We start from the raw sequence: 12,970 nt of genomic DNA on the forward strand, positions 1-12,970 counted from the left end.
TCTAGATTTAAATTGTCTATTCTATCCTCGAATAATCAGAGAAAGAAGATACAATACCATGGTAAACAGAAAACAGTGGAATGATTGTCGTCTTTTTATTATCTTTTTATCCTAAAAGTCGGAACATTTCTGTGAAGTATCGTTCATCGTAAACGCGTTTGATAGATCGATATCCAACACCAAACCTGACTTCTGAACTGTTGAACATTTAGTATATTTAATATATATCAGGTTTTAACATTTAATATATATCAGGTTTTAACATTTACGAATTGCTAAGTGCTTGGTTATCTTCTCTATATAATAAAGCTTTTTGCTCATATATATATATACAATTTATATTTTTAGCTATAGCTGGCCAAACGACAGGGCCGAATGGACTGAAATTGTTTTTTAGGGAACCCTTGAGAAACCCCGGTGGTAACAAAGGCTAAGCAGATTTTTTTCAAAAATCGAAATTTTTTTATTCAAAAATCAAATTTGTTTTTTCAAAATTTGGTTTTAAAAAATTCCGCGGGCAACGCTGGGTACTTCAGCTAGTATTTCTTAAATTAAAGAAAGAATGACGACAACAGTTATCTACAGTTTTTTGGTTACTACTTACTACTTCACATCCTTCTTTAGACATTTAAAGGGACTGTAACCGTAATTTCAACTGGCAGTCCGGCCATGAAAAATGTCTGATTCACAACGGTACCCTTAAAAGCTTTGTCTACTCAAGTAAAATTAGATGCAGCTTTGACTGGAGGGTCACTTGATATTTAGCTTACAGTCCCTTTAGTTGAAACTTTTTACGACCACTCCATCACATCCTAGTATTAGATTACGACTGACGAGTTGTGAGTAGGAACGAAGACTGTCCTGTTTTTAACCGAATGTAGGCTTGAGCCGAAACAAGAAATATATTTAAATTGCTTAACTAAAAATTTTCTTGGGAAAAGACTAGATATTATCGATCAAATAATTCAAATAATCGCATATTTCGATTAAAAACATAGTTCGGTGAAACCCTAGTAAACAATCTGATCTTTTAATGCAGAGTTTGGTAGAAATTATTAATAGACAATAGACAAGTGGTTAGAAAAATACTAAATGTACTTCATAGAATGTCTAGTTCGTCTGTCCCTTACAACAGTCCAGAAGAAAATGGAGAAGTAAGATATATAATTATGCCAAGTGTAGAGCTGCAAGATTTATGAGCTGGGTCACGGGGGGGGGAGAGGGGGAGGAACCATGTTAAATCTAGACATAGATATATAAAATATGTAATTACTTTTTTTACCACAGATAGATATGCTCATGTAGAGTATAAAACTAGGGTTTACAACGTATAAGATATCGAAAATTTTGTAACGGTTTTGGACGAAAAAAAATAGTCCAAATTCTTAGTAAAAACTGCTTAGTGGATCCGTGGCTGAACTGAACTTTAAATCCTCATACATAGAAGCACAAAATATAAGCCGTAAGGAAGTATAATAACGGCTGCAGCTGGATTTGGGTGAACTTACTTGGATCACGTGAACGGATAGATAGATAGATAGTTCTCCATTCATCAAACATTTAATAAAGTAAAGAAAAGAAATGATTAAATTATAATATAATAAAACTTCTAATCATAATAGATTTTTTTACAACAGATAGCACACTAGATGTCGACTTTTCAAGATTAAGGGGTTCTTCGTTCACAATAGTCCTGAGGCAGAAGCTCAAAGGAGTTACGCCCACTGGGGCGTTGTATTACTGTATTATTGTATTGTTAATTAATCTATGCTTCTAATGCTTCTATTTTAGTACTTTTTAACTATACACTGTACAGGGGGAGTAAAAACCGGGATTATTGATGTTTTGGACAAAATTTTTATATGTGTTTTATGCTTAGAATTTTAGGTTTGAAAAATGTGATAAAACAAATTTAAAATAAATGAAATTTTTTAAAAATGTGAATTGGGATTGTTCTATTGGTTTCCAAAATTTCATAAAAATTTATCAAAAATTGAATGAGAAATAACAAAAAATCCACAAAAAGATGCAAGCAGAAATCTACAGTAAATTTGATCAAATAATTAATCCTTTTGAACTGTTACGACTTCACTAATCCAAATAATTGGTTTACTTTTTTGTTATATCTCATTCAATTTTTGAATAATTTTTATGAAATTGGTTTCGTGGATTTTTGAAATGTTTCTAAAATATTTTTTAAAAATTTTAACACTTTTTTATGCCTAAAATCCGAAGCAAACTAATTTTTTCAACTACGTTTCTAAAACATATGAGTACGAACAAGTTTTTTAAACTGTCATTTTGTAAACTTAAATTGGAATGCTGCAGATATTTAAATTTTTTAATTAAAAAATTACTAGGAGCATAGAGAGACGCTTACTTATAAATAAGCTGTAGCTAGCAATAGCAGTGGGATGGATAAGTCGTCCCATGTATATCGTGTAGAGATAGTTATACGTTATAAGATGCCAGCTCAGAAAACATGCTTTTAAAACTTGATTTGAACGATTGTAAGATTTATCGCGTGGAAAACCAAAACCACTGTTCTATTTTAAATTCAAGTCAATGGCTTGAAACACTGCTTGACACCAGGGTGGAGTATTAAATAGGATCTGCCTGGGCTAAAACCGAAATGATCAGTTACGGTTTTTACTCCCCCTGTACAGTGTATAGTTAAAAAGTACTAATATAGAAGCATAGATTAATTAACAGTAACAGATAGAACAATAGATGTCTTGTAATACAACGCCCCATGGGCGTAACTCCTTTGTGCACGAAGCGTCGGAAGATTAACTCGCCGTACGAGGCAAATGAAAGGTGGAGAGTCTGCCAGAGAGCTTCGGCTTTCCATGATTAATTCGTATAATTTTATTTGTTCTTTTTTTTACTTGTAAATACATTTTTTCCTATACTCTGTAGATTTACTCAAGTCAGATTTCAGTTCAGGCTTTAGATTTCCTTTATTTCATACAACTTTTTAACATTATATGGAACTCGTGAAAACTGTTCCCGCATATTTTAAGGCTATCTATTTATTTTGACAATTACTAAGATTTAGGTTTATTTGAAAAATTGTCAAGACGACATTCTAAAAAATTCTTCAGATGTCTCCAAAGTTCTGGGTGAAACTATAGAATCATAATAAATCGTAAAAAAAGACAAATAACGATTAAAAATTTATTTCTAAATTATTACTATAACGAAACATTACATAGGACCTATATACTAATACTATAGGCTACCAATCTATTCAGGTACAATTATCCAACCAAAACCAAACCAATTGCAACAACGCATTGTACAGAAAATCCGCAAAAACGCTTTGCTGAACTGTTGGTTATGGCGGGAACATTTGAAAATAAAAACTAATAAATTTTGATTGATATATCTTGATAAATCTTTCTTGTTATTGGGTTGTACAAAAATACGAATTCTTTAATTTTTTTCTGACAAGATTTATGCAATCAACTCCCAAAAACAAAATTAAGACAAAATCTTAGAATGTGATTGGTTAAAAACCGCTTAAATTGACGTTAGTCCCTATTCTACTCCTTCTACTATAACAGACAGACATTTTAAATAAAAACTTAATTATAGACAAATTAAAAATATACTTAAAGGTGACATTTCTATAAACATGATCAAGCGGCAATTATTAAAAGATTATTAACGTAATATTCGACTGCCAAACACCCGTTTTAAACTTTTATTTTGCTAAAATTGGTGCCATTGGCAGATATTGAAAACTGGAAGACGACCTAAGGTTGAGCAAAATTGAGTTGAAGCTCAGAAATTGTATTGATGGATACAGAAACTTGGACCTTGGGGTTTTTTTTAGAAAAAAATATCACAATTAATCTAGAGATTTTCATTTTTCATAAATTCTGAAGCACTGTTTAAATTGAAAAGACTAAATCGCTTGGAAAGATTAATAAAATAATTTTGATTTAAGAACAGAAGAACAACAATTTATCACATTTTCAACACAGTCCCCCCCCCCTCACGAAAGAAAAACATTTTAGAATTTACACAAATGCTCCAAGGTCTGGATCAATTTCGTAGACAAAGCGCTCGATTTGTTTGGTGGGAGTCGGGGTAGAATTCTGGGAAGACGACCGTTCTTTTCCCGTCTCCTCTTCCTGGGCGGTACACGACCTATCCGTGAGGGTATCCACGGTCTCCGTGCTAAACCCTGCCCTAAGGGTCTCCTCTTGAGGGGTTGGGGTGGTAAAGAAGAGGGGGGAGGTGGTCTCCTCCTGTGGGGTGGGGGTGGTGAAGAAAAGGGGGGAGACGGCGTTAATATCATCCTCGTAATCTCCGAGTATTGGCACGCTAGATTTAATGCAAGTAAAGAAAGCCATCTTTTCCCTGAAAAAAAATAAAAGATTATTTTTGTTAACCAATTAAAAAAATTTGGAAAGTATCTCTCTATAAATAAAATTTGTATGTCCGATGTCCCCTTGAGTGGCCTTGACCAATTTTCTTCAAAATTTGATTGGGGAATTCGGTGGAACCACGGGAATTTAGTTTCTAGACCAAGTTGGGTTCCCAAACTAGTTTTGAATAAATTTTAGATTTTTACCTAAAGGATTGTACATCAAGCTGGCCTTTATTTGTTTTTGTTCGTCGAAGTTTGTAAATTTCTTTCGCAGTTTTTCTCAGAAGTTTTTCCATTCTTTTCTCCTCTGGACTTTTATCCTCTTTATTCTGCTCCAGCTAAATAAAGGAAATTATATTTTTTAAATATTTATTTTAAAGAAAATCTGCTCGGTTCAGGAAAATATGACAATGTATAAACATTTATCAAAGTTCGTATGTTCAAAATAACTGATAATTCATTGCGAGAATTTTTCGGTCCATAAGTAGCAATCAAAAGTGTAACTGATCATGTGGAGGGGGAGGAAGGGGGAGAATTTTTTTAACGAAATATCTTTTAGGATCATGTTTTTAATTGATTTATTTCTAAAATTGTTAACATTTTTAAAACTATATATATTTATCTATATGATTTCAAATTATTTTTCAAATCCTTGACAAAATCTACCATGCACTAAAAAGAAAGAAAGCAGATGATTATTCCGTAGTCCTCTGGTTTGCCACCATCCATATGAAAATATTTAACCCCATTTTACAAGATTTAGACGAAGATATTAAAAAAATGTAACAAATTTTTACAATTTTGAACAATTTTGTTGGTATTGAAGATCACACTAGGACAAAATTTCTCCGACAATTATCAAGGTTGAACCCACAATTTTGAAATTCCAAGACCTTTAGTTTAAATTTTTTAACTGGTTTAACCCGGATACTATAAAACAAAGACGATATTGAAGTCATCACTGTATTCCCCTTCTTAGTGGTACACTCCTGTATAATCCTAAGCCAAAGGTCGACCTCATAGTCCCGGAGCAAATTTTGGTCAGTTTACCCAGCTGACCTGCCTCTTTAAAATTTGGAATACAAATGCAAATTTTGAGCAAAAATCTGTCAATTTGAAAAAATATCTGCAAATTTTAGCCAAAAATGCCAAAAATTTCTTACACTTTTGCTTTTAACCTTGAAATGCCACAAAAAAACTGTCCTAAGTCTACCTTTAGAAGGAGATGCTGAAATTTTGAATCCTCTTGAACCCAATCAGGTATTTCTCCAGAACTCTTTGCTTTCTCCAGTTCTTCTTTTATTACACGCAGCCGAGATATCTCGTCAGATAAAACCTGGAAATAGATTAATGTTAAACTCGGCTTCCATATGTATTCTTGTTGCTTTGATCTTCGTAAACATTAACATCATAACAACAAAAGAATTTCACAGAATCTTCAGTGAAATTCTTCATGATTTAAAATTAAAGTTTTTGATATTTATAAGAAAAAACCAACAGAAAAGACATTTTCATATGAATCTATTAAATAAAACATAAGATTAAAAAATCAATGGCAGATGAAATTTCATGAATTTATGATTCTTTTCCCAAGATAAAGATTCTTTTTGAAAGGTTATTTTTTTAGAATGAAATATTTCTTTTCTTTTTCAAGTATGTATTAAAACAATAAAAAAATACTGATTTTTGTTGAAACTATTTTGCACAAAATTATTGAAACTTAAAAACTTCAGCAATCAATAATTGTTCCAGAAAAAAATATTTTTTTAAAATAAGTATATTATCTATCTCACCTTCAGCCTAGATTGCTGGGCAGCCAGATCTAGTTCTAGATCTAACGAGGTCAAGTTTACACCACCACCTTTACTTCGAGATTTAACCGCCGTGGCGGGTACATGGAGAGACCGCCGTTCTCTGCTATTCCGTTGAAATGGAAGACGACGATACAAAGGCATGGCGCTATCACTGTCGCTACGATTTAACTGAAATAATTAGAAATTAAAAATATTTTAACAAAAATAAAACTAGAGGGACCTCAGTATCGAATTACTGACCCCGTGGCCGAATTTAAAGAATTTGAGCGGCGGTTTAAATTTAAGCCGTGGTTTAAATATGGTTGGTTCCACTTAAAATTGTATTAAATGTTTCAAGATTTAAACCGGCGCTGAATTTAAACCGGGTTTTGGCGGATTTAAACCGCGGCTGAAATTCTTTAAATTCCATCTCTGGATCTATTAAATAATGTACAACATTTTTGCCACTATATTGAGTGACACCTAGTATGAAGAGGGTAAAGGTAAAATTGATACTAGGTCTTAATTGGATGAATATAATAAAATACTTCTGTTGGTGGAGCGTGTACATAATGGTTTTTGCTGACTTCTTTTCAAAACTTCTCCAGTTAATATCCCCCCCCCCCCCCGGTCAAAATATTTTCCCTTTTCAAATTTTTTATTAAATCCAACTTACTCTGCAAGCATACTGAGATTTGCTGATAGGAGCACTGGGGCTGAAAGTTTTAGATCTTTTAACAATAGTTGGAGCTGATGCTAGAGGGCGCGAAGCTCCCTTGATGAGGGGAGGTTGGATAAACACACACTCTGTATTTGTCTCCTTGTCCTCCCTGATATTCCTGGCTGGAGCTGAGTAGAGAAGACCAGCCTGAAGGAATCAATTTACAATATTTTTTTTTTTACATGAACTTGTTTAGCTTTTCCGGTTTAAATAGATTTAGTATCTACCTTTATTATTTTTACACAGAAATATTGTTTAAAAGTTTTAAATTAGTTTCTTTTTGTCAATGTTTACTTTAAAAAAAATAATTCTGCCATTGTTACTTTATGAATTAATTCCCCCCATCATCTTTCAATTACATGTAATAAAATTTAATAAATCATGAAAATTAACATTGACGTTTCAAATTTTGATTTCCTGAAAAACCATGGAACCCCGATCTTAATGCATTATTTAGGTTTAGGTTAGCTTTACACAATTTCTGGACCAAGCGCTGCGGACGTGTACAAATATGCTACTTTTTTATTTTGGCCGATATATGTATGTAGTTTGTTTAATATACGTAGTTTTATGGCTGTGAAGATCCGGTGGGAGAGGGAGGGGGGGGGGGGGAATGTTCTTGATTAAAAAAAGATTTTTTACCGCATGCTCGTTAATATGAAACTCCTGTCCTTCTTCCTCATCCTCCTCATCTTCCTCTTCCTCTTCATCCTCATCCTCATATTCAACCTCCAGGGGATAGAAGGTGGAATCCTCCTACAATAAGGAATTTTTAAAGGGACTGTTGACAAGTTTCAAGTCAATCTCCATTTATTGAGTGGCATGTCCGATTTACAAGGGTACAAAACCTTAGTCTGATAAAGAATAAGAGTAATACATTATTATTTCTAAACATGGATTTAGATTTTAGAAATATGATTTCTAGATTTTTAGATACTATAATTTCAAATAATATAAAAACTATATGAAAAAGGTGAAATTTTCCAAATGATGACTCGCAAAGATTCAAAACAAATAGTTTCATTTTGATGTAAAAGTTCGAAATGAGGCACTGATGTATAGACAACTCTAAAAGTTAGTCATCAAATTTTTAGACAACCTCGACTAATAAGTGTCGCAACGCCTTGCACTTTAATTTTACCTCACCTAATCAATTATACTTTTTGTGGCCCTATTTATGTACATTTTAAAAATTCAACGTGCTTGTTTTAAGCTTAGGTTATTGGCAAAATACTGCTTGACTTTTGCGTTAGAGCGTGAACATCTTGGTTTGCAGTGGAAATGTGGTGTGTTCAAAATATGAATTTCTGTTGATTTTGAAAATAAGTTTTGTTTTTATTATTAACCTGGTGTAGATTGTCTGTCCCTATGTTCCTGGTTAGAGTTGAGGTTTGTGAAGATATAATCGTACTTTCATCTGAGGATTCTTCCTTCAAGGTACCCTGTCTAGATCCCATACTACTTATCTCACTCTCCTAGTTAGAAAAACATTTTTAATATTTTTATAAAAATCTATTTAAAACACCTGCTAAAAATTTTCTTGAATGGGGTTTCCCAAACAAAAATGTAGAAAATTCATTTAATATTAATATAGATTTTTATTATACAAAAATATTATTTAAACTATTATTAAACTGTTTGTTCATATATATATTTAAGAATCCTATACTGTAAACTAAAGGTTTACTAAAACCGTGACAGTACACTAGATTAGTCATCATATCCCCTTCTAGTGAGATTTGTGTCCTGGAAAATTTGTTTAAAAGTGAACACTGAACACTCCCTTTGTCCTCTACCTGTTTAACATGAAGGCTGGCTGGCCTAGTCGCCTGTGGAGGTCGTTTAACCTCTGGTTGCATAAAATGAAAGCTGAGGACATTATACCATTTCACAGAGGTTGTGCTGCTGTTAAAGTCAGCCATTGAAACCTAATGATAATAAAAATAATAACAATAACAATAACAATAACGATAACAATAACAACATCAATATCAATAACATAACAATAATATAACAATAATATAACAATAACGATAAAAATAACAATAACAATAACAATAACAATAACAATAACAATAACAATAACAATAACAATAACAATAACAATAACAATAACAATAACAATAACAATAACAAACACAATTACAATAACATTATTTATAAAAAAAAAAATATAAAAATAAAAATAAGCATGGAAATTTGAAAACAAAAAAGTAGACAATAAAAAATATGACAAAATAGCAAATAAACGTTAAAAAGTAAGAAAACTAAAAATTTTACCTGAGCTGAACCTAGACAATCTTCTCTTCCTTGCTCGTCAACGGCCCAAACATTAACCTTAATATTTTATTAGTCAAATTTATAATAAGAAGATAGGTTTAATTTTTTTTCATTGTAGGTTTCATCATCGAGAATAATCTTTTTGTAAATATAATAATAATAAATTTCGAAGATTATTATTTATTAAGCTAAAAAATAATAATATAAAAGTATATATTCAAGTAAATTTCACTTTAGATTAAAAGATAAATTTAATTTCCAAATAAAAATCATGCTTGACGACAATAAAAATTCCAATTGTAAAATGTTTCTCTAAAAATATCTGACACAATTTCCCCCTGTTTTAGCCTCTTTGTTGCAAAATGTAAATAATGATTCAAATTCTTCGCATTTTTCAAGGATGACATAGTTCAAGTTTTCTTATCACAAATGTCGCAGAATAACACTGACAACATATATTTCTAAATAACAAAGGATAAATTAACAGATAAGTGAAAATCCCTGATAAAGATAAAATTTTCATAAGTTTAAGACTTTGAACAAAAACATTCAACAAGAATAATTATTCACTATAAACAGTTGCCGATTGCCATTTACCGTTTTATAACAGTAAAAGCTGTCGGGTTTTTTTCTTCTTCAGATTTATCATTATTTATGACTGAAATAAAACATTGCACTATTTTTCTTTTTGTTTTTAATCTTTGTGAAGAAACAATCTCAAGAACTGACGAGGGTCAACCCAGACCGAAATATATTTTCAATAAATGTGGAACTAACATCTACTTTTTACTCTACAGAGGTTTGGTCCATCACTATCACCGAATTTTAAATCTATTTTTTCTTATAAGATAATCGATATTGTGTGCAGCAAAGTTGAGCCTTGATTTATCACAGCTGGGACAGAAACAATAACAGAATCGTTCATTGCATATAAAAGAAGGTTTGAAGAAGAGGTTACCCACCTGTAATGTTTTAGTTACAAGCTTGGATTGTGAGATTGCAACTGGGAAGTTCTCTCCAAAGTTTGGTTTGGTAAGGTTACTAAGGGACCGGGTACAGAACGTGTAGGAGACGTTCGCGATACAGGGCAGCAGGGCTGCCTTGATACATCTACAACAGGGATAAGTAAATAAAGTTAAGAAATAAGATGTCAATTTTTAGCATTATTATTATTTATTTACTTTCTCGAGGAAAAATTATGTAACGTAAATCTCCTTATGGCTGGAGAACATTGTGAAATGATAAAAGATTTCTTTAAAAAAAATATTTTTTAAACTTTAACTATGCGAGAATCGGTGCTTAGTTCTAAAAAAAACATATAAACTTACACTTTACGTCCCTCGGGTATAAAAAGCACGGTCAAATTACGGGCTTTCTCTATACCGATATGGAGTAGGCTATCCACGCTGGAGTATCTCAGTTTGATTTGTACTTGAGCAGTTTCAAGATTCATAGACAATCCTAGATCTTCCTTTTTAGATGACGCCTCAAATACACCAGAATCTCCGGCCACTGATTCGTCGCTGACGGCCGCAGAAACAGAGCGTGGATTGCTAGATCCTGGTTTTCGTTCGTCGTTGGCTGTTTCTGAGATGGGGGATAAAGGCGCGCTTAAATCGCCGCCGCCGATAGATTCTTGCCCAGGTCGGCGATTTATAAGAAGGGACGATGGAGAATATGAGTAGGATAAATCTCCGAGTTCAAGTTCACGATAAGGTTTAGGTGGCAGGCTTCGTTTTACAGGAGAATGGAAGGAACTGGTCGGGTTTCCTCCAGATGCTCCAGGTACTCCTTGAACTGCGGCAGGATGAAATCTCCGCTGATCTTGCTCAGGGTCCTGGTAATATAGGTTCCCCTGGGGCCCCTGGTACTGATTCCCTTGAGACCCTGGGAACTGGTTTCCTTGATACCCCTGGAACGAGTTTCCTTGGGACCCCTGGAGCTGAAGCCCCTGTGCCCCCTGGGGCTGGTTATGTTGCCCCTGTAAATACGGGGCCTGCAGGTGATTGAACAGCCCCTGTTGAGTACTTGTTAAACCAGAGATATGTCCTCCTTGAACCCCGGAAGACCCCGCCTGCCTTTTCTGACGTTCCTGGGAGCCACCGTACGCCTTTGAAAGAAACACCAATTAAATTAAATTTTATGCAAATTTATCTTTAAAATAGTTTTTTAAAGAGAGAGAATTAAAATATTTTTTAATGATTTTTTTGGGTATTTTCCTGTTCGTAGGTTGGTGGTAGCGGCGGGTCGTACGGTGATACTGGCGGGGAAACTGAACTTAAGGAACTACGTGGAGACAAGGAGAGCTGGGAGGGTGTGGTCGGAGTATTGAGATTCTGATCCTGGAGGTGGTGGCTGGAGTCAAGAAGCTCCTCCTGGGCTTGAGGCGGAGCACCGCCGATGAGTATTTTCTCCACCCGCCGATGGAGGTCAAGCATGGAGGAGTCTGGTTGCTGGGTTGTACTCAACCCGTAAATATCTGTGAAGGAGAGAGAGGACAGAGAACCTGAAATTATTTTTTTATTATCTTTGGAAATTATTGTTATTATCTTAGGAACTTCTTCTTAAATATCTTTGGAAATTATTCTTCATTCTTTTTGGAACTTCTTCTTAATTATCTTTGGAAATTGTTGTTAAATATATGTAGAACCAACTTACTCTTGATTATCTATGGAAATTATTCTTTTTAAGCTTTAGAAATTATTCTTCATAATCATTGGAAATAATAGTTTATAATCTTCAGAACCTATTCTCAATTATCTCTGGAACTTATTCTTAATTATCTTTAAAATTGTTCGTGAATACCTTTGGAACTTATTTTTGATCATATTTGGCAATTATTCTTACTTATCTTTGGAACTTATTTTTAAAAATCATCTTATTCATAATAATTTTTTTAAATTAAATTGTTTTTTATCATCTTCAAAATTTATTCTTAATTATCTTTAGTACTTTTTAATTGTAAATGGATTTAGTTTTTCACAATTTTTTCAATCATTATTTTATCTTTTTGGTTGAATTTGGTTGAATTATTATTATTATTAAACAGAACTTCTGGGGGATTTTAATCGCCTTATGAAGCCACACCCATCAGTACTTCCCCTCACGATACGTGTACAATCACGCCTGGGGTCGTCTGTTTGTAACCCGCCTAGGGCATGTTGAATATACGAACCTTTAGAAGAAGCATAAGACGATGAGAGGGATCCTAGAGAGGAACTACTAGACATGGATAATGTTGATGCTGAGAGTAGTTTCAACTGAGATTCTAGCGTAGACACACTTCTCATCGAATCCTTCAACTGCTGAAGCAAAAACCTTTTCTCTTCATCGATCTTTAATCTAAAAAATAGGGATTTTTTACATTTAAACAGTAGTTTCTTTTTCTGTGACAAGTTTGTTAATGTCATCAAGGGGAATTAAAAGGGACATGCCCTATTCCCATTGTGGAAGATTTCGTCATTTTCGACAATTTATTCTATTGCTTCTGCAGCAGAAATCAAGTTCATCCAAGACAAAAGAGATCGAGACTGATCCAATAAAAAGTGCTAACTTTAGTGAGGCTTTAATAATGAACCAAGAATCAAAAGCAATTATCAATAATAATTGGTGAAATGTACCTGTCTGCTATACATTTGTTAGATATCCGCATAGCACAGTTTAAATCCGATTCAAGATTCAATATTTTAGTTCGAACTTGTTCCAGGTCTCCACTACTCCTATTCCGGGAACTCAGGGACCTACAACATACAAGTAGCATCTCGGTTTCTCAAGGGATGTATATTTTCTTAACATTCA

General features: G+C 33.3%; 1 protein-coding gene across 1 annotated transcript; it reads right to left on the minus strand.

Annotated features, from left to right (window-relative positions):
- Window positions 1–3,163: 3,163 nt before the first annotated feature.
- On the minus strand, window positions 3,164–12,912 carry LOC111711433 (protein kibra; the record flags this gene model as incomplete). The annotated part of the gene is given in 14 exon segments (XM_023485798.1): window positions 3,164–4,368; window positions 4,583–4,716; window positions 5,592–5,714; window positions 6,172–6,360; window positions 6,848–7,039; window positions 7,535–7,648; window positions 8,239–8,367; window positions 8,689–8,820; window positions 9,173–9,229; window positions 10,135–10,282; window positions 10,501–11,282; window positions 11,392–11,678; window positions 12,348–12,514; window positions 12,793–12,912. Coding segments are annotated over 14 exon segments (2,917 nt in total), but the record flags the coding sequence as incomplete, so codon positions are not given.
- Window positions 12,913–12,970: the final 58 nt, after the last annotated feature.

The sequence above is a fragment of the Eurytemora carolleeae genome, unplaced genomic scaffold (genome assembly GCF_000591075.1).
Source record: "Eurytemora carolleeae unplaced genomic scaffold, Eaff_2.0 scaffold1035, whole genome shotgun sequence".
Classification (NCBI taxonomy): domain Eukaryota; kingdom Metazoa; phylum Arthropoda; class Copepoda; order Calanoida; family Temoridae; genus Eurytemora; species Eurytemora carolleeae.